The sequence below is a fragment of the Misgurnus anguillicaudatus genome, chromosome 1 (assembly GCF_027580225.2).
Source record: "Misgurnus anguillicaudatus chromosome 1, ASM2758022v2, whole genome shotgun sequence".
Lineage (NCBI taxonomy): Eukaryota > Metazoa > Chordata > Actinopteri > Cypriniformes > Cobitidae > Misgurnus > Misgurnus anguillicaudatus.
Window position 1 is genome coordinate 30,428,491 of NC_073337.2, and position 25,873 is coordinate 30,454,363.

Consider the following 25,873-nt stretch of genomic DNA (forward strand, 5'->3'; position numbering starts at 1 on the left):
TTATGTAAAACCGGAAAACAAGAAAGCATACATTGCTTTATTTACATGCGCTGTAACTCGAGCTGTGCATTTAGAACTTGTTTCTGATTTGACTACTGATGCATTTCTGCTTGCCTTTAAGAGGTTTATCACCAGACGTGGCATTTGCAGTGTCATTTATTCTGATAACGCAAAGACTTTTAAGAAAGCTGAAAAGGATTTGAAATTACTGTGGACATTTATGAATGGAAAACCTTTGCAAGAATTGTTTACAGACAAGACGATTACATGGAAGTATATCGTTGAGCGCGCCGCTTGGTGGGGTGGCATGTGGGAGCACTTGGTAAGATCAGTTAAGACGTGCTTATGGAAAGTATTGGGAAAATCCTATCTTGAGTTTGAAGAACTCCAAACTCTGATTTGTGAAGTGGAGGCTGTGATTAATTCCCGACCTCTTTCCTATTTGCACACCGACATCACTGAACCTTCACCCCTTACACCTGCTCATTTTTTAACTGGACAGAGGATTACTACCCTTCCATCCTATCCGTTACATGATTTCAGTTTGGAGAAAACGAATGCTACTCAGATTAATAAGAGACTACAGTATCGGCAGAGGTTAAGTACTCATTTTTGGAACCAATGGAAGAAAGAGTATTTGATGGAACTTCGTTCTGCACACCATGTGAGTAACACATTTAATCAATCTATACCATTTAAACTTGGAGATGTTGTATTAATTCATGATTATAAGCAACCCAAGCATATGTGGAAAATGGGACGAATTGATGAAACATTCATGGGAAGAGATGGTAAAATTCGATCATGTACTGTCCGATTGCCGTCTGGATTTGTATTAAAGAGACCTGTACAATTACTCTACCCGCTGGAAGTGGATGAACATTGATTGACAAGTTCATCGGGCCGGAGTATGTTGTGACTATATTGCATATTATTAATGATTGTCGTTGCAGCCTTTATCAATTGTGACGTCTCTTGTGATGAACATGCCCATATATGGATCAAACCCGCTGAAGTGGGCGTGTTTCATTGGGATTCCCCAGTATAAAGGAAGGACTGACAAGTCGCGCGAACGCGCACAATAGAGACTCCATACTGTCTTTGTTCTCAATCCCCTTTCCCGCACAAATCTTAAGTTGAAAAATTAGAAGTTAATAAAGTAATACAATGCAACAAGAAAATTCTTCTCCTTGTAGTTTTCCTTGTACTTTACACACGCAAAATGAAGCCAACTTAGATGCTATAAACACATATGCACATAAGCATATGCGACCATTTTGGTCGCAGTGTAGTTCCCTGGCTGCTCAGTTACCTCAGTATGTGCTGCAGTTGATCCAGTTTGCCGCGCTGGATGATGAGTTTATGACGCGTGCATCATCTTCACGGTCTCCCGGCCCCCACCTTTCTATCTCTCGCTCACGCTCTCTCTCTCTCTCTCGCTCGCTCTCTCCAACCAGGGCAGTGCCATTTAGTGCAGAGAGAGTGAAAAAAATATTTACAGCACAATTGAGTTTCAATTTCAACAATTCACCATTATGGTGATCAGTGTTTGCATTTCATCAGCTCATCTGCATTTTAAAGGACACACACAAAACAGCACATTTTGCTCACATTTGCATAATTTAAACATTTTATAATAAATAATTTGTGAGGTATTTCACATACATACTCCAGGGACACCAAAGATTTATTTTACATCTAAAAAAGTCTCCCCTTTAAAGTCTAATTTTTCATCTAAACCCAACACTGGCAAGGAGGCTGACGCCAAGTCAGAGTTTTGTTTTGGTCGCCATATCCAAGTCAACCTGATTTCACATCCAGCGTCATTATGTTGGAGTCTTTCCAACATTAAAGTGACAAGCAGTGCCCACCAACAAATCTTATATTTAAACAAAAACATTTCAACAAAATCATTCTGATTTAGAAATAGTCTGAGCTAAACTAGTTTACTTTTGTTTCACCATTCACAACATAAACACTTAAACGTATTTGAGGTCAGATAGTAAATATAATAGACATTGAACATCATTTAAGAACTCCAGCAGATCATTTGCTTTTAGCTAAATGTTCTTGCTCTTTTACATATTGAAGGAGCATTGTGTTCACTGGCTGTCAAACTCAATTGCATACGTCCTTAATTTAAATTGCATATCAGGTTGGATATATTTACATATCTGGAGTCTGCTCCCCTAACACTATATTCCTAGTTAAAATGACTGACATCATACAGTATACAGTCAGCTATTGGAACAGAGGCACATTTTGTGTTATTTTATCTGTTTACCATCATTTATTCATATAATGAATATTGGCTGCATACTTACAGCTTTACTTAGAGGTCACATCCAAAGTGAATAAAAGGTTTATACAGTCCTACAGTTTAATATGTAACTCCCAAAATAATGGGACAGTTGATTTAAAAGCTATTTTACGGACAAGTATTGTCTATTTCTTAAACCATTTCCTCATAAATAAATGATGTTAAATGTCTGGAGTTGATTGAAGTCTGGCATTTGCATTTGAAACTGTCTGTAAAACTACACCATGTGGTTCAGGAAGATCTCCATGCAAGTGATACAGACCATATTTAGGTTTGCATTGGGGTTACCTCCGTGTTTGTGCAGATAACCCTTGACAAAAAAAAACGTGTAGGATTTCCTATAGGTTTTGTTTTAACAGTTCATTTGCACAATTAGATCAATGTCTCCAAACAGACGTAAACGTATGCAAATCACTGTGAAAACATATAGCCTACACCCATTTTTCTTTTCTGTTTAATTAAAATATTAGACATGTTGCAAGCACCAATTATAATGACAAATTTTTCTACTTATATTACAATTATCAGTTTAGGAATTTTGTAATTCAGCCCTGGATTGATAAATACTTAAATAAACACAACTTAAAGGAATATTCCATTTTCTTAAAAGAAAAATCCAGATAATTTACTCACCACCATTTCATCCAAAATGTTGATGTCTTTCTTTGTTCAGTCGAGAAGAAATTATGTTTTTTGGGGAAAACATTGCAGGACTTTTCCCACTCCAACGGACCTCAATAGAGCCCAACATTCAACACTCAACTCAACACCTAACCGTTTGTTTCAACAGAGTTTCAAATGACTATAAACGATCCCAAACGAGGCATAAGGGTCTTATCTAACCAAACGATTGTCATTTTTGACAAGAAAAATAAAAATATCCACTTTTAAAGCACAACTTGTCGTCTAGATCCGGTCGTGATGCGGCAGCGTGACCCCACGCAATACGTCATCACGTCAAGAGGTCACAGAGGACGAACGTGAAACTCCGCCCCAGTGTTTACATGTGTGTTGAAAGAGGACCGTTCCTACGTTGTTGTATGTCAACTGATACTAATTAATGTGTTTTTGTCAGTTTATTGTTTACAATGGTCCGCAAATGTGCGTTTTATATATGTAACACGTGACCTCCCTACGCATTTACGTTAGGTCGCGCAGGACTGGACTTAGACGAAAAGTTGTGGTCTAAAAGAGTATATTTTTTATTTTTCTTGTCAAAAATAACAATCGTTTTGCTAGATAAGACCCGTATGCCTCGTATGGGATCGTTTAAAGACCTTTGAAACTCTGTTGAAAAAAACTGTTACATGTTAAGTATTAAATGTTGGGCTCTATTAAAGTCCATTAAAATGAGAAAAATCCTTCAATGTTTTCCTCAAAAAACATAATTTCTTCTGGACTGAACAAAGAAAGACATCCACATTTTGGATGGCATGGTGGTGAGTAAATTATCTGGATTTTTCTTTTAAGAAAATGGAATATTCCTTTAATCATTGTGAGTTTATATCAGTTTGGTTTTTGGTAATGTACTTGTAGCTGTTTGAATGTGGTTCAATATTACACATTCCTTAATAATCGAACTCGTTTGCTTCCTTAATGCAGTGTTAAGAACTTTTCAGGAAATGATAGAAAATACTGCACATGCGTGCCCTCTACTGCCTGATAACAGTAAAGTTATATTATCTTAGTCTGTCTACTCCTGGGTCTCATTTATAACGTGTGCATACGCTAAAATCCACTGCAGCGTTCATATTTATTTAAACTCTTTTTTATGTGGAAAAGTACTTAGTGCCACAACAGGGTCTGAGCAGTCTGACAGCTGCAGGTTTTTGGAAGTAAGGAAGATATTTTGAGAAATGTTTGTAGCCAAACCGTTTGTGGAATGCATTCACCTCCATAGTAGAAAAAAATATACGATGGCAGTAAATGGGGTCTACAAACGGTTTGGTTACAATACAAACATCTCAAAATATCTTTGTTTTAATCAGAACAAAAAAAAATAATACAGGTTTGTAACAACATGAGGGTGAGTCAATGACAGAACTTTCATTTTTGGGTGAACTATCATTTAGTATCATGTTGCCATGTCATATGCAAAGCACAGAACTTACTGAACGTATACATGGATAAATCCTCACTGTACACACGACATGTGTAATATTTTAAACACCATGAATTCATTATTTATAGAAACAATGTTGAACTTCACAATGTATTTAAAATACGTGTTAAGTGCATCGAATTGCAATATCGAAACCTCTTTTGTGGAAACTGTGGGTGGCTCTTAAAAGAGCCTTTGGGTTCAGATTGGGTACTTTCAGCTTTACTTGGAGCTCGTGTATTTGGTGACGGCCTTTGTTCCCTCAGACACGGCGTGTTTGGCGAGTTCACCGGGCAGCAGGAGACGCACGGCGGTCTGGATCTCTCTCGAGGTGATGGTGGAGCGCTTGTTGTAGTGAGCGAGACGAGAAGACTCACCGGCGATGCGCTCAAAGATGTCGTTGACGAAAGAGTTCATGATGCCCATCGCCTTTGAAGAAATGCCGGTGTCGGGATGAACCTGCTTCAGGACTTTGTACACGTAGATGGCGTAGCTCTCCTTCCTGGACCTTTTGCGCTTCTTTCCACTCTTGGTGGCGCTCTTGGTGACGGCTTTCTTTGAGCCCTTCTTGGGCGCGGGCTTTGCTGGCTCTGGCATGATGACGATGCTTCTTTAGGTAAATCTCAAAGTTGAATAGTTTGGGATAAGAACGCAGGGGGATTTATTCACACGAGCATGCAAATGTTCAGAGATCCCGAGCGCGTGCTCTGATTGGTTCCATAGGTCACCTCATAGTTGACGGGTCTGAAAAGCAGCCAATGAAAGAGGTTCTCCTGCAGACTCGTGTTTGAAAACGCCCCTCCCCCAAGAGATTCAGTTTCCTTTGTTATAATTTCCCGCTCTTTTTCTGTGGATTTACATTAACCTTTAACACGAGGAAATTATCACACACACATAAACAGTTTCTTATCAGTTTGTCTGAGCACAATGCTTTTTTATTTTCTATTTTCAGCCCCAGTGCTTCGAGAACACAAATAACAAAATGTGATCCCTTCAAAACGATATCATCTGCAATTAGTTGTAGTATATGGGGTGGTTTTCCGGACAGGGGTTAGCTTAAACAGGACTAGGCCTTAGTTTACTTAGGAAATATAACTAGTTTTAACAAACATGCCTTACTAAAAACATTACTAGTGTGCATTATGAGGCAAAACAAAGTGAACTGGTGTATTTTAAGATATGTTGTTTTCAGTTTGGACAGCTCTTACGTTTATTTGAGTCTAGGACTAGTCCAATCCCTGTCCGATAAACCACCCCTATAAATTCTGTTGTAAATTAAACGATTATCCACTCACGAGCACATAATGTATATAAATGAAGTTATGACATCAATGAGTATGGTTAAGTTATTATACAGACAATATGCTTTTCAAGCATATAGTTCCTTATTTAAATTAACTACTCTGAAACGTGACAATAAAGGTTTTGCTCTTTGTGTGATAATGTGGGTGGCTCTTAGAAGAGCCGTTGGGTTTTGTTTTTCTTTTAATCGTTTAACCTCCGAAACCGTACAGTGTGCGTCCCTGTCTCTTCAGCGCGTACACGACATCCATAGCGGTGACGGTCTTTCTCTTGGCGTGCTCGGTGTAGGTGACGGCGTCACGGATAACATTCTCCAGAAACACCTTCAACACACCGCGAGTCTCCTCGTAGATAAGACCGGAGATACGCTTGACACCACCACGGCGAGCGAGACGACGGATGGCGGGTTTGGTGATACCCTGAATGTTATCACGCAGAACCTTACGATGACGCTTAGCGCCTCCTTTTCCGAGTCCTTTACCGCCTTTACCTCTTCCAGACATGATGAACCACAATCGTTCTACAAACAACTGAAGATATAAGAGAACCGCTTCAAGGAATGACTTTTACATTTGCCTACAGGACCTGGTAGAAAAACACACACACATGGGCGGTGCCAGCAGCACGTCACGTAATGGGTTTCCTTTGCAGTTCACAGCTCCGCCCCTCCACACTACCCATGTCTTCAGTAAATCGTTTCATTGTGTACCTTTCCAAAAGGCTTTTTAAAGATTCTCTAAAAATTATTTTAAAGTAAATATAAACTAGATGCCATCAAAGACAATTGTATAGCACAATAGGAAACATTTATGCATAAGAATCTAAAACATTTAGGGGTGACAGGTCTCAGACTAAAATCAATGTTTTAATGCCATTGTTTTGTCTCAAATTGCACGTTTTTTGTAAGGTTTGCTCGTAAAAACTACTTGCTGGCCTAACATAACTAAGGCATAGTCCTGGATAACTCTTTACCCTGTTCGGGAAACTGCCCCTTAATGTTGTTATAGTGTTAAGTCATAGACAGAAAACATCCCTGCTGAACTAAACTGAAGACTGGATAATAATCTGAATTGGTTTAAAAATTGGTGAGATGTTGTCTGGCAGATAACACTTGATCAGAGTTGATCAACACTGTTGATCAGAATTTATAAATTAAACAGTATTTGAAACAATTATAAATGAGTTTTCACTAGAGACGGGGAAAAAAAGTTCATTCACTACAAGAAATCGTGTCTTTCAAGTGGATTGGGTGGCTCTTAAAAGAGCCGTTGGGGTTAATGTTACACTGTGGTCTTAAGCTCGCTCTCCGCGGATACGGCGGGCCAGCTGGATGTCTTTGGGCATGATGGTGACTCTCTTGGCGTGGATGGCGCACAGATTGGTGTCCTCGAAAAGACCGACCAAGTAAGCCTCACTGGACTCCTGCAGGGCCATGACAGCAGAGCTCTGGAAGCGCAGATCCGTCTTGAAATCCTGAGCGATTTCTCTCACCAGACGCTGGAAGGGAAGTTTGCGGATCAACAGCTCGGTTGACTTCTGATAACGGCGGATCTCTCTCAGAGCCACGGTGCCGGGCCTGTAACGATGAGGCTTCTTCACTCCACCGGTGGCCGGGGCGCTCTTACGGGCGGCTTTAGTAGCGAGCTGCTTCCTTGGAGCTTTGCCTCCGGTAGACTTACGAGCGGTCTGCTTGGTTCTTGCCATTGTTGCTGAGGTCTCTAGTGCGTTCTTAACGGAACAATGTCTGTTCGGTCTCTGCTGCCTGCTTTTAAGGACTAGAATGCGATCTACGTCAGCGAAACAGGGATATGTGATTGGCTAATGCGTGACGTCTGCTCAAGACAGAGGACAAATGGCTGCGCGATATCTGTTCAAAAGAAAATGGCGGGAGAGTGCGTTTCCTTTGTTCAGTTCATATTTGTTTAAATATTTTGGCACTCTTGCTGATTAGTACAGTAACGGAGCTGTACATATGACCTAAAAGTTTAATCTTATACATCAATCTTGTAGTGTTTAAATATTTACTGATACACTTGTGATTGTTTTTTCGCGTTATGAGTCCACACACACACACACACGGCATTTAGTCAAACATAACAAAATGCAACACATTTTAGAAGAAACTTTGTGAAATAATTGCTGTCATGACAAAACGTGCTGACATTAAAACATTACAAAAACATGGTCATAACAAAATTATTATGCAGCGTGAAGTTACTGACGATGACCACAAACTAAAACGTTTGTCCTTTTATCTCCCATTTTAATTTAATTAAGCTAAAGAGTGTATACTTTATGCATTGTCACTGTTACGTTAAAGGCCTTAGCACCTACAACAGAGAGGGCAGCAAAAGTTCTGGTTGAAACATCAATAAGAAACTCATCACTCTATATTATATGAATGTATGCAGCTACACAATGCCTTAATATCCATGTTAAAACATTTATTCAATTTTTAGCATAAAAACATATTCGAAGCACCAGTATCTCAAACCCATTCAATTGGCTCCTTTATGGATGGAGTGGGTGGCTCTTAAAAGAGCCTTTGTGGTTAAATTAACTTGTGTTCGCTTATTTGGTCTTGGCGGGCTTCTCGGTCTTCTTGGGCAACAGCACAGCCTGGATGTTGGGCAGCACACCGCCCTGAGCGATGGTCACACCGCCCAGAAGTTTGTTCAGCTCCTCGTCATTGCGCACCGCCAGCTGCAGATGACGGGGAATGATGCGAGTCTTCTTGTTGTCACGAGCGGCGTTTCCGGCCAACTCCAGGATCTCAGCGGTCAGATACTCGAGCACTGCGGCCAGATAGACGGGAGCACCGGCACCGACACGCTCAGCATAGTTGCCTTTACGGAGAAGTCTGTGAACACGACCAACTGGGAACTGAAGTCCAGCTCTGGATGAGCGAGTCTTGGCCTTCGCTCTCGCCTTACCGCCGGTTTTACCTCTGCCGCTCATTTTAGATCAGTTCTAACAAACACAAACTCAGAAGAGAAATGTAAGTCATGTAGCTGGAGCCTCTCGTATTTAAACCCGTCTGTCAGTCGCCTATTGGTTGGATTTTGTTAAACCTGTAAACCAATCAGTCAACTTCCCTCCAAATTTCAACCCCACCCCCTCGGTCTGCCTTCCTCTTAGTTTGCCTGTTCAGGAGTTAAATTAATGTTAATTAAACAAATATTAAAATATAAACCCAAAACGAATTACATGCACTTATTTGCTGTGATTGAGTATTCAAGAAAACATATTCATCACACCCTCATAAAAGTTAACCATGTCAAAGACATTTTTTTTGATGATGGTTAATTTCCATAAAGGTAATTTCACATAAGCACCACAAAACAATTTCCTCTGAATCGATTTTAAATCTAAATATTTTGAGAAATAATAAAAACAAGCCAGACAAATACTTAACCACGACCGCACATTTAACCTTCTCAAGTTATGGAAACTATCATGAATTTTTGGGTGCCTTGAAAAAAAAGCAACATATACTGATAACATTATACTGTTTTAAAGTTTTATAAATGGAGTGGCCTTGTAAAATTGCTTTGGATAAAATATTCTGCCAAATGTATTAAGTTTGCTAGTTTTAATAAAATATAATTAATGTTTTGATGTTCTGTCATTCTTCTTTAAAAGTGTCTTGTGAAATAATTATACCACCCAAGAATGTTAGGACCAGTGGCCAGTTGCATAAACATAGCCGGTTTGTTAAAGCTGTGTCTTAAGAACTAGTCTGACCAGCAAGCAAACAGTTATGATCAGATTTGAAGAAAAAAAAGATGGCTAAGTTATAAGACTAGTCTAAACAGTTTATTCAACCAGCCACATGATCCAAAGGGATGTTAATATTATAATGTCTTTAATGCTCATCGAGTTACAGCATCATCATTGAAATGCAACAAGGATTGTATTAGATATAAAGATCTCTGTGTGAAAAATAAAATAATGATGCCAGCATCTTTTCAAATTAAAAAATTCAACCCCCTGTAATTTTGCTCATAATCCTTCCCCTTCCATAATAGTGGACATTGCAGCGATTATTATGGTGTTGGGTTTTGGCTTTCAATCATCAGAATTTGAGCTGGTGGTCTGGTTGAGTGGGCATGAAATTAATATATAATTAGTATTTTAATAACTTTACTATGGTCACTGTTGAAGTGTTCGTTTGAACGGGATGATGAAAGCGTTTGAATCGGATCACACTGATGTTTAAACAGGTCTGAATGATCAGCTGCTTATAACAGGAGGACGCATGTCATCATTAGTGACACATATGTGGCCGTATTGCTCATTTACATGTTCTGCTTCGTAATCACTTATGAAATCAATAATATTTCGCTTTGCTTTCACTGCTCGACTAGTGTAACTACAACAAACCCATTTATCAATAAAACAGAGACATATAAGACCAATACAGCGTGAGGTAGCGAGCATCTGTGTTTTAGGCTGGCCAAAACAACTGTTTATGCAACGTTTCACGAGTCCCTGAATGGTTTTAATTTCACGCAAGTATTTTTTTAACATAAGTGTTGAATAACAAGAAGACGCGTTCGGTCTACCATCAGAGTTTGCAGAAATAAATCACATGAAATCCGTCTGCTGCTTTTTCCGGAGACAGATGCTCGCCGTTTATTTGATCTGATTGTGCCAAAATAAAGAATTTGCTGTCGCGTAATTTGGTCTCTAAATAAAGCTCTGAATCTCAGCTCTGTGCTCGTGCTGTTTTCACCTCGCTAAACTTCTTAAACACCCCTTTTTTTGTTCGATATTTCAGAGGAGAAAACACAGTCACTCGCGACTCGAAAAGGCGCGCAGTTACAGACAGACTGAGTCTATAAGGTTCTCATGTGTTGTATAAGCGCGCGGCGCCTCTCTGCGGTCCAGCATTACTGATCGAGTTCAGTTCTTGTGACAGTTCAGATCTATCTAGTAGAATGGCAGAAACTGCTCCAGCTCCAGCTGCTCCACCGGCCAAAGCGCCCAAGAAGAAAACTGCAGCCAAGGCGAAGAAAACGGGTCCGAGTGTGAGCGAGCTCGTCGTCAAAGCTGTGACAGCCTCCAAGGAGAGAAGCGGCGTGTCCCTCGCTGCCCTGAAGAAAGCGCTCGCTGCCGCCGGCTACGACGTGGAGAAGAACAACTCCCGCGTCAAGATCGCCATCAAGGGTCTGGTGACTAAAGGCACATTGGTTCAGACTAAAGGAACCGGCGCGTCTGGCTCATTCAAGCTGAACAAGAAGCAGGCAGAGACCAAGAAGGCCGCTCCTAAAGCAAAGAAGCCCGCAGCCAAAAAGCCCGCAGCTGCCAAGAAGCCCAAAACTGCTGCAGCAAAGAAGACCGTCGCAAAGAAATCTCCGAAGAAGGTGAAGAAGCCCGCAGCCGCTAAGAAGGCGACGAAGAGCCCTAAGAAGGCAACCAAGAGCCCCAAGAAGGCAAAGAAGCCTGCGGCTCCTAAGAAAGCAGCAAAGAGCCCCAAAAAGGCGAAGGTTGCGAAGCCCAAGACGGCAAAGCCTAACGCGGCCAAGCCTAAAAAGGCTGCACCCAAAAAGAAGTAAAGTCACCAGTTGAGGTGTTTTACTCTGGAAACAAACGGCTCTTTTAAGAGCCACCCACCACCTCACGAAAGAGTTTCATATCTGCATGTTATGATGTGTTTATTCTTAACTCTAGTTTAATATAAAGAGTTAAATGAATCCGTGCAACAGTCGATTATGGTTAAGTATTTCTGATTATTTAGATATAAAACTGGTTCAAGTGTTTGTGGCGCTAGGTAAAAATTAACTCTATGGAATTTAACAACTTAAAGAAATAATAATAATAATAATAATAAACGGTTTTGCCAGTGGTAAATTATTACCCCAAAAACACTTTACTACAAAAACATGGTTAACTTTTGTAAGGTGTGATGAATCCGTTTACTTAAATACGCAATCACAGTAAAGACATGAATGGAATACGTTTTGGGATCTTGTATAATTTGCGGCAGCCTAGACACTTCAATGGTGCATTACTGCCCTCCACAGTTAATCTGAAGAACTTCGTCTCGTAGTTTATATCCTCAAATAAAGACCAGTGTGGAGTAAATTTGTTTTGGGTTTATATCTTAATATTAGTTTAATTAACATTAATTTAATTCCTGAATAGACAACAGTATTGTATAAGAGGAAGGCAGACTGAGGGGGTGGGGTTGAAGTTTGGAGGGAAGTTTACTGATTGGTTTACAGGTTTAACAGAATCCAACCAATAGGCGACTGACAGACGGGTTTAAATACGAGAGGCTCCAGCTGGAGGTCTTACATTTCTCTTCTGAGTTTGTGATTGTTAAATCAGATCTAAAATGAGCGGCAGAGGTAAAACCGGCGGTAAGGCGAGAGCGAAGGCCAAGACTCGCTCATCCAGAGCTGGGTTGCAGTTTCCCGTCGGTCGTGTTCACAGACTTCTCCGTAAAGGCAACTATGCTGAGCGTGTCGGTGCCGGTGCTCCCGTCTATCTGGCCGCAGTGCTCGAGTATCTGACCGCTGAGATCCTGGAGTTGGCCGGAAACGCCGCTCGTGACAACAAGAAGACTCGCATCATTCCCCGTCATCTGCAGCTGGCGGTGCGCAATGACGAGGAGCTGAACAAACTTCTGGGCGGTGTGACCATCGCTCAGGGCGGCGTGCTGCCCAACATCAAGGATGTGCTGTTGCACAAGATGACAGAGAAGCCCGCAAAGACCAAATAAGCGAACACAAGTTTACTTAAACACAAAAGGCTCTTTTAAGAGCCACCCACTCCACCAAAAGAGAGCGAAACCAACATAGTTTTGCGATACTGATGCTTTAGTGGTATCATGCGGTTATTTAGATAATATACATTTTCTATATAATATATAGAAAAATGTTTTAATAAATGCGTGTTTGTAACCAGTAACTGAATATACGTATTTGCATATTCTCATACAAACAGATCCGATTACATTTTCTTGGTGTTTTAATTACAACTTTTACTGCACTACACCAATCATAGGTGCCAAGACCTAACGCTACATCTGAAAATGACAATGCTAAATGTCTGCACTCTTACCCTGCTGAATAAAACAACACAACCATTACAGAAAATTCTAATGGTTTTATTGGTTCTAATGGAATATGGCCCAAACACGCAACAGTGTTGTGTTTTTAATGGTCAAAGCTAATGGTTCCTATTAGTATTTTAATGGAAACCATTAGAATTTTCTGTGATGGGTTTATTGTTTTTTTTTCAGCAGGGTAAACTCTTTTTGGATTAAAACGGAAGATAAAAAGACAAACGTTTTATCTTGAAACCATAGTCAGCGTTATGTTTGTTTTACAGACCGACGTTCTGTCAAGAGAGCCAGATTCGACGTTATTAAAGCTGCTTTAAGCATGTTTTGCAGTTAAATTTTTATGGTGTTTTGTGATTCAGAGAAAACTTTCCCAGACATACTGTGTGTGCGCAAGCATGTCAACGCAAAGAACTGTTATAAAACAAGACGAAAAATAATCACACGTGTATCCATAAACATTTAAACACTACCAGATTGATGTATAGGATAAAGTTTTCAGGTGATATTTACAGCTCCGTTACTGTTCTAATCAGCAAAAGTGCAAATATATTTAAATGAAAACTGAACATAGGAAACGCCCGCCATTTTCTTTTGAACAGATATCGCGCAGCCATTGGTCCTCTGTCTTGAGCAGGCGTCACACATTAGCCAATCACGTGTCTCTGTTTCGCTGACGTAGTTCTCATTCTAGTCCTTAAAAGCAGGCAGCAGGGACCACCAAACAGTCATATTTCTGTTAAGAGCGCTTGAGAGACTTCAGCAGCAATGGCACGAACCAAGCAGACCGCACGTAAGTCTACCGGAGGCAAAGCCCCAAGGAAACAGCTCGCTACTAAAGCTGCCCGTAAGAGCGCCCCGGCCACCGGTGGAGTGAAGAAGCCTCATCGTTACAGGCCCGGCACCGTGGCTCTGAGAGAGATCCGCCGTTATCAGAAATCAACCGAACTGCTGATCCGCAAACTTCCCTTCCAGCGTCTGGTGAGAGAAATCGCTCAGGACTTCAAGACGGATCTGCGCTTCCAGAGCTCTGCTGTCATGGCCCTGCAGGAGTCCAGTGAGGCTTACTTGGTCGGTCTCTTCGAGGACACAAACCTGTGCGCCATCCACGCCAAGCGTGTGACAATCATGCCCAAGGACATCCAGCTGGCCCGCCGTATTCGCGGGGAGCGCGCTTAAGACCGCAGTGTAACATTAACCCCAACGGCTCTTTTAAGAGCCACCCAATCCACTTGAAAGACACCATTTCCTGTAATGAAAGTGTTTTCACATCTGCGATTAAAAACTGAAATTCATGACTGTTTCAAACACTTCCATTAACACGAATACATGATTCATTCCGTGGAACGGGGCCTTCTTTCAGAATCTAATGCTGTAAGATGCTGGTAAACTGTTAACCTATCCGCCAGAAAATATTCCACCTATATATGCCTTCGTTTAAACCATTTCACATTATTATGCACATGGAGAGATTTTGTGCCGTGTTCCATTTAATTCAGCAGTGATGTTTTTCCTTCTATCACGACATCATACTTAACAGTAAGCGTTAAGAGATCCATGTGCATAAATATTTTCTATAGTGTAATATTAATCATTGGTGGAATCTAATTTACATTTTCTGTACAATACGTTTCTTAGGGAATCTTTAAAATTATAATTTCGGGAAGTTACAATAAGAAGCGATTTACTGAAGGCCTTAGTGAGTGGGCGGAGCCGCGAACTGCAAAGGAACCCTAATGCGTGACGCGCTGCTGACACCGCCCTCTCGTGTGTGTGTTTCTACCAGGTCCTGTAGGCAAATGTAAAAGTCATTCCTTGAAGCGGTTCTCTTATATCTTCAGTTGTTTGTAGAACGATTGTGGTTCATCATGTCTGGAAGGGGCAAAGGCGGTAAAGGACTCGGAAAAGGAGGCGCTAAGCGTCATCGTAAGGTTCTGCGTGATAACATTCAGGGTATCACCAAACCCGCCATCCGTCGTCTCGCTCGTCGTGGTGGTGTCAAGCGTATCTCCGGTCTTATCTACGAGGAGACTCGCGGTGTGTTGAAGGTGTTTCTGGAGAATGTTATCCGTGACGCCGTCACCTACACCGAGCACGCCAAGAGAAAGACCGTCACCGCTATGGATGTCGTGTACGCGCTGAAGAGACAGGGACGCACACTGTACGGTTTCGGAGGTTAAACGATTAAAAGAAAAACAAAACCCAACGGCTCTTTTAAGAGCCACCCACATTATCACACAAAGAGCTGAACGTTCAAAACTTAAATATGTACTGTAATAGTGTTTATTCACACACATAATTAAACGAATGAAGACATGGTCTGTTTAGTAAGAATAAACAATAACGACCGAGTACCATAGGTTCATGTGCATCTCGGGCACGTGAAATGCATAATCTTTGTTAATTTCTAAAACTTCTAGACTAAAATGCACTTCATTTTGTTATGAATTCGTCCGTGCACCGTGCTGAAAAAGCATAAAAGCACACAAAGCGTTGTGCTGAAACAAACTGATAAGAAACTGTTTATGTGTGTGTGATAATTTCCTCACGTAAAAAGTTAATGTATCCACAGAAAAAGAGCGGGAAATAATAACAAAGGAAACTGAATCTCTTTGGGGGAGGGGCGTTTTCAAACACGAGACTGCAGGAGAACCTCTTTCATTGGCTCTTTCTGACACGTAAACTATGAGCTGATCAATTGAACCAATCAGAGCACGCGCCCAGGGTCTCTGAACATTTGCATGTTGGTGGGAATAAATACCCCTGCCTTCTTACCCCAAACTATTCTGTGTTGAGATTTCTCTAAAGAAGCATCATCATGCCAGAGCCAGCAAAGCCCGCGCCCAAGAAGGGCTCAAAGAAAGCCGTCACCAAGAGCGCCGCCAAGAGTGGAAAGAAGCGCAAAAGGTCCAGGAAGGAGAGTTATGCCATCTACGTGTACAAAGTTCTGAAGCAGGTTCATCCCGACACCGGCATTTCTTCAAAGGCGATGGGCATCATGAACTCTTTCGTCAACGACATCTTTGAGCGCATCGCTGGTGAGTCTTCTCGTCTCGCTCACTACAACAAGCGCTCCACCATCACCTCGAGAGAGATCCAGACCGCCGTGCGTCTCCTGCTGCCCGGTGAACTCGCCAAACACGCCGTGTCTGAGGGAACAAAGGCCGTCACCAAATACACGAGCTCCAAGTAAAGCTGAAAGTGCCCAATCTGAACCCAAAGGCTCTTTTAAGAGCCACCCAAAGCTTCAATCAAAAGAGTTTTTGTATGCTGAAAAATCAAAGTGTGGGGAAAAATGTGCAAAACATTAACTAGACACTTCATGTGTATTTAAACCATGTATATATTATCATGAATATTGACATGAGATACTAGTGTAATTAAAACTTTACTTTTTATGGTAATATTGACATTTGCAAGGAATTGCTCATACAAATCAGTCACAGTGAAATAATGGAGAATTCCAAGTTTAACCAGTTTTAATTGTTTTTAGGTTAAAACATTTTATTCTACATAAACAACATGCATGAACTGTAAGTGACCACAAGTGTCTTTGCTGCCGCCTTGGTGTAAATTGTGCATATCTGTAATTAACCAAATATCTGCATCATGCTTTCCACATAACGTTACATGTAAAGGAGTGAAAAATAAAATGTGAAATGTGTTTTTATGACATACACTACACACATATATAAAAAATTATTTCATTACTATGTTATTTAACACAGTAGGCAACATCAGCTAACATTTATGCATAAATGTTGTTAGTCAGAAATAATATGAATATATAAATGATTTATTCATTATTTTGTATTTGATTACACGCAAGCCCATGTGTTTTGCTTACATTGCAGGTTATGACAACATCGGTTTCCCAGTGTAATAATGTAAATTACCTGAATTAAATTTCGAACTAAGAGCTTATGGCAACACCATTGTCATCTCATAAATTCAAATTGAGGTGACGTAGTTCTGCTCGCTTGCTAATGGAGGTCATGTGTTTCTTGTTTGAGAGTGGACCTCTACTCGCCCATGGGCTGCAGTCAGAACTTATTGTGTTCTTATTGGTTCTCTTGTCTGATTTGTTCTCATTGGTCCCTTGCTGTATATATTTCCCATTTACATCCCTCATTGTCATTTTTATTGTTGTAATGTTACTATGTCTGACTGTTTGGTAAATGCAATGCCATGTAAAGTTTATCATGTTTGTAATTTAACAAAGTGCACTTGGGTTGACGTTATTCACTTCTCATTGGAGTTTGGTGACAACATAAAGCGGAAGCTGGTTCTATTTGCACATTAAATGAGTTTATTAATCCAAAAAGTTAAGATAAACCGTGAGCAGAAATCACTAAAAAACACTATGAACATGACCTGACACCCACAAATAAGAGATAACAAGACACACCTGGAAACAAGTGTGATGGGGTAACAACGATAACTGCAAAATACAACTTAAAAAATAAAGACTTAATCATAAACCAAAAACACAAGACAGATTACAAGACATATTTCTGGTGACAGTTATTTTTCACTTCTGCAATCTTTGCCCTTGTTTGAGATGGAAGAAATATCATTATCTGCCACACCATTTATTGGATTGAGATTGTGAAATAAGTCAAATTGTGATTATATTGCATTAAATTTTTATTTATGTATCTGTACAACTCATACAGTTCATTGTCATTGAGTTTCCGTTTACCATTTCTAAAACAGCCTCTTCAAATGAAACCAAAATAAAGTGTACAATTAAAAATAATCAATCATGACTAATTTATACAGTAGGATTACTAAACCCTTTACCTAGCACAGACCATTTTGATTGGGGGTGAAAAGATGAGGTACCCCAAGTTAATATAATATATATGAATATATTTAACAATTAAATAAGAATAGCAGTTTAAATTGATTGTAATAAATACAAATAATGCATATAGTATTATTTTATACATAAAATTATCAAATAAAATGAGGTTCGTGTTGATTTGCTGCATACTCTTGTCACAAATGAATAAATTACAGTCACTGCAATATTATTACTGCTAAAAGGTTTGAAATATGAAAATTACATTCTTAGACCTTTACAACAATATATAGTTTGTCGTAATAGATTAACATAACAAAAAATATAAAAGTAAACTCTGGTGTCCCGCTCACGGGACAGTGCCAGTTAATGGGTTAAAGCTTTAAACATAATAGTTTAGCAGTACTAGATGCTACATTTAATTTTTACTGAGACATGCACAGAAAAACTGCATTTGTGACTGATATACTTCACAGATCTGCTACTAACTAGTATATATTAGAAAAAATGATAATATAGATCAGTGGTTCTCAAACTGGGGGCCGCGAGATGGTGCCAGGGGGGGCCCAGTTTTATGACATTTTTATAAAATATATTAATTTATCATGAATTATGTTAAATAAAACCTAAAAAAAATAAGGCAGCACTACTTTGTATAATTTAATGTTTTGTTTAATTCAAATGTGAAGTTTTAGAACTGTTTTTGTCATACATTTTCTTTGGGGGGGGCACAAAACACAAAAGGGGCTGCACGCTGAAAAAGTTTAAGAACCACTGATATAGATAAGCATTACTTAAAACTAAGTTTACTTTTAACTCCCATCAACATAGAATAATTGCATTTTTGTCTGATAAATCACTTCACAGATGTGCTATTATTACTTATTAAAACGTTGAGCCGAGCAGTCTATCTGTTGAGGGTTAGTTTCCCTGACGTAATTTGGTGTGAAAACATTTCCATCTGGTTGTACTCTCCATTTCAATTTTGCATTCATTACACCACGATTATTCAGCTTCTGTGTTATCTGAAGAACAGAATCATTACTGATGGTACAAACTCTCTCTACACATTATTGGGTCCTGGTGTTTGTAATTACTGATATTTCTCATTAGTAAAGAAAAACATTTAAGATGAAACTTTGTTGAATAATTGATCTGAATACATAAAATCTGTCTATGACTTTAATTGATACTGTAATGAAGATCAAGGCCATTGAAGTGTGCAAGCTATAATGACCATATTAAAGGGATAGTTCACCCAAAAATGACATTTCTCTCATAATTTTCTCACTTTCATATTGTTTCAACCCCGTGTTGATGAGCCCCATACATTTCCATGAAATGAGAATTCTATGGACGTGAATAAGGCTCATAAACAGTTTCAAACATTACTCAAAACATCAAGAATTTTCATTTTTGTGTAAACTATCCCTTTAAAAGAAACTAATAGTAAAGACATAAGGGCTGCATAACAATTAATCACAACTTATCACTTATCACGCATTAAAAAGTTTATATATGTTTTGTATAATAATTATCTATACTGTATATAAACACACAAACACATGCATGTATAATTTAAAGAAAAAAATATGTGTATTTATTAAGTATTCATGTTTATATATCATTTAAATTATATATAAATATAAAAATGTATTATAATAAAATTATACATGCACAAGTGCATATTATATTTACATAATTATATTATACAAAACTTTTTTCTGCAAATGATTAGTTGTGATTAGTTGTTATGCAGTCCTAAATGATATAGACATTTGACACTAAAATATGGACTTTGTTTCATATGCTTTACAACAAGGCATCAAAGTACATTGCATTTGTAGACATCTTGCCATTTTTTCCTCTATTGACTGCATGTGGTCTGTTTCTACTCATGATATGAATACTTACCCACTGTGAGATGCTGTCCATCACTGCAGGGTCATTCAGATTCTGAAGAGATTTCACCTCCAGTTTTACAATCTGTGTCTTTGCAACTGTAAAACATTTTTAAAAGTTGCATTTATTTTGTTGTACTAAAGTTTTTTTTATTTAGTATAGTTGATGCAGGGAGACAAGTGCGTCTCTTTGTGCTTGTTGGTGTTTTTTATGTTGAGCCAACATATCTTTTTTACTGTGCATGTAATCTACATTTTAAAGGCGCTCTAAGCGAATTGACGCGTTTTAGACCATAAAACATTTTTTGTTACATCTCACTATCTGCTTGCTGCCTGTCCGCTGATCAAACTGTAAAAAACGCAATCTCTGTAGACAGCTCAGGCTCGACAAACGGCAATATCAACATAGTGGCCAAACCTAGCACAACAAATCATAACAAAGTGTTCCAGCCAATAAACGACAGGAAGGATTTGGCGGTGGGGGTTCGGCACGTTCATGAAAGCACGGACGGGAGAGGGAGGGGGAGGTGTTAGCTACGCTCTGTTTGTTTGAAAACAGTTCAAACATCAACAGGAAGTGACGTCGCACATTATTCGCTTAGAGAGCCTTTAATCTATATTCAAAAATGTCCACTTGCTTTCATTGACGACATAATTGGGTTTCCAATTTACAAAGTACACGCATATCTATTTTGCTGAATGCTGGTCCAGAAACAGTTGACATTACTGTGTAAGACCATTTTGTTTCCACTGCATATACAAACATATGCTTGCTAGAGAGGATGTAACAGTGACTGCTTGCTAGCACATGTTAGCAAAACCCTATCCACCTCTACAATGTGCTGATCCAAAGATCTATTTAACTATCTATCTGATCGTTGTTTAATATAAATCTGTGAAGCTGGTTTGCTAGGGTACTTTGAATGTTAGGGCATGGCTAGGCTAGCTCACATCTCTAAAGGTTAACAATTCATGTAAACTGTACATACAGTACTTGATCCCAAGATGGCGGGGTTTATTATTATGTATCTAGTCGGACCAACTTGTCGGTTGAACAAAATAATGAAAATACTCAAACTGTGTGTTTTTTTCTTTATAGCGAGCATGATTTACGCTGGAAACATTACTACAACATGGTACTGTTCTTAGAGCATCTCATTGCAACTAAACTTTTTTAGCTTTTTCGAGGACACTTTCTCATCAAATTAATTAAATGTTTGTTTGTAATGTAAAATTATTAACTAAGAATAACACATGAAACTTACTGTACACACAGATGAAAGGAAGCAGATCTGAGCAGAGCCGATCGTCAAGCTTACTATCAGTACCTACAGCAGCACAAGGGCGGCCCTTCCCGGTCAAGTCAGGTTTTCCAGTCATCCAATAAATGGAGGTAGGAGAGAAAGCGCTTCCATCCAACCACTTCCAAGATTCTCTGTACAGGCCGATCCATGGATTAAAATATGATGGCACCATTAGGTTCAACTCGTTCATTTCATCTAAACTTTGAATGGTGGCCAGGTCTGTGTATTTCTGTCTGCAGAAAGCCTGAGCCTCTAGCCAGGTCTTCCAGACAAAATCGTAATAAATAAACCTATCTGCTCCTGTTGCCGATTCTGTAATAAAACATTAAGGACAGCTGTAATCAAAATTATTTAACCCCCATTTAAACTATGTTTAGCTTGCATCAGGTGTGCTTAAGACCACGGCAGTAATGCAAATTTTTGCTGTTGTGAGGACCTCTTTTTGCGTCCTTTGAGGAACCAAAAATGTCTCTTCTATGTGCATAAATTGCAATATGAATTATTGAATATATTATGAGGCAAGAACAGTTGTGTAATAGTGAAGTAATGCTGACCTGCAACAGTTAAAGGAAAACCACAGTTTTTCAATATTTTACTATGTTCTTACTTCAACTTAGATGCATTAATACATACCTATCTTTTTTCAATGCATGCACTTTTAATCTTTGTTCAGTGCCTCATGAATGTGTTAGCATTTTGCCTAGCCCCATTTATTCATATGGCTCCAAACAGGGATGAATTTAGAAGCCACCAAACACTTCCATGTTTTTTCCTATTTAAAGACTGTTACATGAGTAGTTACACAAGTAAGTATGGTGGCACAAAATAAAACTTTTGTTTGGAGCCATATGAATGAATGGGGGCTAAATGCTAACACATTCACGAAGCGCTGTACAAAGATTTAAAGTGCACGCATTGAAAAAAGATAGGTATATATTAATTCATCTAGGGTGAGGTAAGAACTTAGTAAAATTTTGAAAAACTGTGGAGTTTTCCTTTAAGTGAGTTGATTGTTTTATTCGTGTTGAATGTAGGAATAAAAATAAATGCTTCAATTAGAATGTCTAACATGTTGGTAATATTTCTTACCATTGAAGCAAAAAGTGGGGAGGTAGATAGTGCATGTCGAGTCCTGCCATGTTCCCTGATTGAATACACCACATTCATCTTTCCCACCGGAGTTGTCTGGCTCTCCAGATTTCCATTGCACATAGGAGACGTTCTCATTTTTATAAGACCACCGCCAGCTGTAAATATCGTTGTACAGACCAACCCAGGCTTGTGAAGTCATGTACGGTACAACTGTTTTTTGAAGTTCGCTCCAGTCATTACCGTATGCAACCACGGCTATGTCATTATAATTATCTTGGCAGTAAGTTATTGCATCATCCCAGGTCTTTGGCTGCTGGACAAGAAGATATCCACGTAGAGCACTTTGGGCAAATGAACAGAATCCTGTTGAGAGGGAAATGTACAGAAATACTTATTTTGGTTAAGCCCACACTGTAAAAAAAATCCATAGAAATTTGCAGCTAGGTTGCCGGTAACTTACCGTAGATTTAAATTTTTGTTATTACTGGCAACATTTTGTTCAAAGTTAAACGAACTTTAAACACTCACAACTCCCCGTCCTTACAGAACAAAACTAGATAAACAGCATCAAGCAAAACATTCTGGGAGACAAAATCTGAAGCAAAAAACAGAAAAAGGTTGATGATGATTTCTGTTTCCCAGAATGCTTTGCATGAGGCTGTTATTGTATGGTTTTATTCTGTAAAGATGAAGACTTGTTAATATTTCAAATTTATTTAACTTTGAACAAACTCTTGCCAGTAAATAACATAAATTTAAATCTACGGTAAATTACCGGCAACCCAGCTGCAATACCATTGTAATTTCTACGGATTTTTTTTTACACTGCACAGTCTCTATCCATTTGTAAATATATTTTGTATGACTGTGAACGTTTGAGCAAAAACACATTTTTTTATATATTTATTTATATATATTGGCAATTTTTGTATATTTTAAAATATATTTTAAAAATAAATAGATTTTAAAGCATAAAAAATATATTTGGCCCTCCACATATTTCAGTCCAAGGAAACCGTTGTCGCATTGGAAGAAAAACTTACACAGCTGTAAACATAACAGTTTTAAAAGGTTAAAATTACATATATTTTCAAATTAAAAGATATTCTTTATAAAATTAACTTGTATTGAACGTATATTTAAAATGATTTTTTTCCATATGGGATGTAAAATTAGAAATGTATTTGCTTTCCCTGGAAATACATTTTGAAATATATGTTGATATATGAAGGTTAAAACTAAATATATTTCCAAATTCAAAAATATATTCATACATAGTTCAACATAGTTCATTCATAAAACTTTAGATGCGCAGCTGATAGATTAATGCTGAATTAAAAGCTGACCAGAAACAAACTGATTGTCTTTTTCTGCAAATCATTGCAATGACAATGCAAAACATTTAAATATTGAAATAGTTTTGTTGCCATGCTTTAAGCCGTATCTATAAAGAAATGTTACGTAAACATGATAATATCAGTATTTCCTACTAGTGTTCGATTTAAAGATCTAATGGGATTGTTTAATAGTTATGGATAACAAACTTGTGCCAGTAAACAATAATCCACAGACCGTTTAAGCTGAGTCAGAAGAATAAGTGACTGTTCAGGAGACATTTACAAACCATTTTGATTACTTTTACAATAGATGTTTATGCTGTTTTGGTGTTTCACCATTTTAAGCACTGTATAAGGTATTCATTTTTCACATCTAGCAAAAAATTTTTATTCATTTAATCTTTTGAATTTTTTTTGCCAATAATAAATAAATTATCGCTTAAACCACTAAAAGCCATTTGGGACAGTATCTGTTTTCAGGACATATGTCTGTAGGGCAGCAATAGTATGTGATATTTACAGTATTTGTGTCATGTTAGGTACAGCTTGTGTACTATGGAGTCATTGAATATTGTTTTTAATATTCAAATACTATGAAGAGCAACTTTATCTGCCGCAATTAATATTGTAGACTGAACTTCTTTGGGTGGTTTCCAGGACAGGGATTAGACTAGTCCTAGACTAAAATAAATGTAAGAGCTCCAAACTGAAAACAACTTGCACTGACATATCTTAAAATACATCAGTAATGTTTTTAGTAAGGCATGTTTGTTATATTTTCAAATTAAACTAAGGTCTAGTCCTGGCTTTAGTAATCCCTGTCCGGGAAATCACCCTCTTGTGTTTTAAATAAAAATAAAATAAACGTAAAATTTACAAGACTATTTTTAGAGACAACATTTAATCCACAGGTTTTAATCTTTATAAATAAAGTAATTTAATAACAAATTCATTGAGGTCCATGTACTAAATTGTATGAAACATGCACATTTTACTGTAAATGTTGTGTACCGTTTCAGCCCTAAAATATACATACACTGTACTTGCAGACACACACACACACACACAAAGAAAACCTATGTAAATATTTACACTGACCTGACAAAAGCAGTAAATAAAGCAACATTTTCATTGGTGATTAATTTAGAGTAATAATTCTGAAACAGAAAAAAGTGCATACAGGATCATGACAAACGAGCAAGGAAAATAATACTAATTATAATACACAAAAACGTCTTAGTTTACCTGCATCAACGGTCAGGACCGAAGAGTCTTTACTTTATCAATCTCTAAATTTAGGTTTTTATTTCCTACACACATCCTTATGGATAACCCTTTATGCAAAGCATGTCTCAAATGTCATTTAGATTTTGTTTACTATATGAGGCTTTATATTCAAATAGCATTTCGGAGAATGGAAATATTCAGGCCAGAAACCACACGTACGCCACATTGCCCTTTGTATGACTTCATCTTTTCTGGAATGATCTTATTCTCATCTCTCATCAGTTACGTTCATTTAATTTCAATATGGGTTCCAATTGACATACAAATATATCAACGTGAAGGTTTTTTTTTTTTAAGAAAAAGGACATTTGGAAAGCTTTCATGAAAAAGTTAAAACTAAAGATAAATTTATATTTGCACTTTTGTAATCTGAAGTAAGTTAAGGTTTTAAACACCACCTGAAGGGCTTTGGAATGCATAACATTATTTAATGTAGTGACGTCATTTCAACTGAATCGGGAAGTTAGCCAACTGCGTTTTGTTTGTGGCACAGTTCAGCAAAGCGGCATTTGACAGCCAGTGAGCGCTACAGTTTTATAAAAATGAAGTCTAATCCTGTCCTGATTGAGATATAATATAAACTGTTATTACAGAATAAAACCGTGATAAAAGTTAAACAGATTTGTGTGTATGGCAGCACTGTTTGTCTTCTCTTCTAATCGTCATTGTTGTAATGTTGAGGCTGTCTAATTTGTGATCTTTGGTCTACATGGTGCTTTATTATATTATTATGGCACAGACTTGTGCATATGATTGTCTCTGTGCTAATGCACTGGATTTGCATGCAAATATGGAATATGAAGTTAAAACTGTAGCATAGGATAACGTCATCATTTTAAGATTTTTAAATGCTTGTATCATCTGAATGCATAACAATGTTTTGGACAATACCTGTTTATATATAAATATCCTTAAGCCTAACGTATTTATCCTAATAGAAAAAAATATTTGCATTACATTTGGGGAGGGAGGCTATAATATAAAAAATAATGCTATAGGTGTGATTTCTGTAGTATTTCTGTAAGACCTGTGTGTCAAATCATCATTATCTGTATTTGTCTCTAACTAGATGACAACTCATCTGTTACATTGTCTGGTCAATATAAAAAATATTTTTCTTATATCATTTTAAAATACAGAAGTTTAAGCTAAACTGAAATGTAGAAGAAAATGCACTTTTCTATTCCAATCACAGAGACTACAGAAAAATCCACAAATGTCTACAGTATTAAAGGTAAATAAGTAAATATGACAAGCCTTAAACACCATAAAATAGTTAGCATTTCTGGCTCTATAGTGCATTTGCTTTTAGCAAAATATCTTGCTCTTTTCCAAACAAAGAAAGTGGGTTGTGTT

The 25,873-nt window shown here is 38.1% G+C and overlaps 9 protein-coding genes and 1 pseudogene across 9 annotated transcripts; 5 read left to right on the plus strand and 5 right to left on the minus strand.

Moving 5' to 3' along the window:
- The window catches only part of LOC129431932 (uncharacterized), a 496,207-nt pseudogene extending 483,718 nt beyond the window's left edge, over window positions 1–12,489 (plus strand).
- LOC129431948 (histone H2B-like) lies at window positions 4,497–5,061 on the minus strand. Its single transcript, XM_055190071.2, has one exon. It carries the CDS (start codon window positions 5,016–5,018, stop codon window positions 4,644–4,646), a length of 375 nt encoding a protein of 124 aa, XP_055046046.1. The 5' UTR covers window positions 5,019–5,061; the 3' UTR covers window positions 4,497–4,643.
- Window positions 5,869–6,253, minus strand: LOC129431956 (histone H4). Its single transcript, XM_055190079.2, has one exon. The coding sequence runs from the start codon at window positions 6,224–6,226 to the stop codon at window positions 5,915–5,917; it is 312 nt and encodes a 103-aa protein (XP_055046054.2). The 5' UTR covers window positions 6,227–6,253; the 3' UTR covers window positions 5,869–5,914.
- On the minus strand, window positions 6,969–7,456 carry LOC129431927 (histone H3). The gene has a single exon (XM_055190049.2). It carries the CDS (start codon window positions 7,425–7,427, stop codon window positions 7,017–7,019), a length of 411 nt encoding a protein of 136 aa, XP_055046024.1. The 5' UTR covers window positions 7,428–7,456; the 3' UTR covers window positions 6,969–7,016.
- Window positions 8,246–8,724, minus strand: LOC129431931 (histone H2A-like). The gene has a single exon (XM_055190054.2). It carries the CDS (start codon window positions 8,679–8,681, stop codon window positions 8,295–8,297), a length of 387 nt encoding a protein of 128 aa, XP_055046029.1. The 5' UTR covers window positions 8,682–8,724; the 3' UTR covers window positions 8,246–8,294.
- Window positions 10,637–11,336, plus strand: LOC129431918 (histone H1-like). Its single transcript, XM_055190040.2, has one exon. The coding sequence runs from the start codon at window positions 10,664–10,666 to the stop codon at window positions 11,279–11,281; it is 618 nt and encodes a 205-aa protein (XP_055046015.2). The 5' UTR covers window positions 10,637–10,663; the 3' UTR covers window positions 11,282–11,336.
- Window positions 12,490–13,536: 1,047 nt separating the features above from the next.
- On the plus strand, window positions 13,537–13,971 carry LOC129432138 (histone H3-like). The gene has a single exon (XM_055190348.2). The coding sequence runs from the start codon at window positions 13,561–13,563 to the stop codon at window positions 13,969–13,971; it is 411 nt and encodes a 136-aa protein (XP_055046323.2). The 5' UTR covers window positions 13,537–13,560.
- Window positions 13,972–14,647: 676 nt separating this feature from the next.
- Window positions 14,648–15,018, plus strand: LOC129431960 (histone H4). The gene has a single exon (XM_055190083.2). It carries the CDS (start codon window positions 14,661–14,663, stop codon window positions 14,970–14,972), a length of 312 nt encoding a protein of 103 aa, XP_055046058.1. The 5' UTR covers window positions 14,648–14,660; the 3' UTR covers window positions 14,973–15,018.
- Window positions 15,019–15,565: 547 nt separating this feature from the next.
- LOC129431945 (histone H2B-like) lies at window positions 15,566–16,200 on the plus strand. Its single transcript, XM_055190067.2, has one exon. The coding sequence runs from the start codon at window positions 15,611–15,613 to the stop codon at window positions 15,983–15,985; it is 375 nt and encodes a 124-aa protein (XP_055046042.2). The 5' UTR covers window positions 15,566–15,610; the 3' UTR covers window positions 15,986–16,200.
- A 1,394-nt stretch (window positions 16,201–17,594) lies between these two features.
- On the minus strand, window positions 17,595–24,395 carry LOC129431898 (C-type mannose receptor 2-like). Its single transcript, XM_055190022.2, has 5 exons — window positions 24,329–24,395; window positions 21,891–22,256; window positions 20,763–21,113; window positions 19,511–19,596; window positions 17,595–18,621 (listed from the first exon to the last, which is right to left on the minus strand). Exons 1-5 carry the CDS (start codon window positions 24,360–24,362, stop codon window positions 18,475–18,477), a joined length of 984 nt encoding a protein of 327 aa, XP_055045997.2. The 5' UTR covers window positions 24,363–24,395; the 3' UTR covers window positions 17,595–18,474.
- Window positions 24,396–25,873: the final 1,478 nt, after the last annotated feature.

Coding starts and splice junctions, on each gene's coding strand:
- LOC129432138 (XM_055190348.2), top strand. CDS start 13,561: ATGGCACGAACCAAGCAGACCGCACGTAAGTCTACCGGAGGCAAAGCC.
- LOC129431945 (XM_055190067.2), top strand. CDS start 15,611: ATGCCAGAGCCAGCAAAGCCCGCGCCCAAGAAGGGCTCAAAGAAAGCC.
- LOC129431927 (XM_055190049.2), bottom strand. CDS start 7,427: ATGGCAAGAACCAAGCAGACCGCTCGTAAGTCTACCGGAGGCAAAGCT.
- LOC129431948 (XM_055190071.2), bottom strand. CDS start 5,018: ATGCCAGAGCCAGCAAAGCCCGCGCCCAAGAAGGGCTCAAAGAAAGCC.
- LOC129431956 (XM_055190079.2), bottom strand. CDS start 6,226: ATGTCTGGAAGAGGTAAAGGCGGTAAAGGACTCGGAAAAGGAGGCGCT.
- LOC129431931 (XM_055190054.2), bottom strand. CDS start 8,681: ATGAGCGGCAGAGGTAAAACCGGCGGTAAGGCGAGAGCGAAGGCCAAG.
- LOC129431918 (XM_055190040.2), top strand. CDS start 10,664: ATGGCAGAAACTGCTCCAGCTCCAGCTGCTCCACCGGCCAAAGCGCCC.
- LOC129431960 (XM_055190083.2), top strand. CDS start 14,661: ATGTCTGGAAGGGGCAAAGGCGGTAAAGGACTCGGAAAAGGAGGCGCT.
- LOC129431898 (XM_055190022.2), bottom strand. CDS start 24,362: ATGAAAATGTTGCTTTATTTACTGCTTTTGTCAG. Junction 22,257..24,328: donor TTATTTACTGCTTTTGTCAG/GTCAGTGTAAAT, acceptor CCCTCTCAACAG/GATTCTGTTCATTTGCCCAA. Junction 19,597..20,762: donor TCCTTTCATCTGTGTGTACA/GTAAGTTTCATG, acceptor AATGTTTTACAG/TTGCAAAGACACAGATTGTA.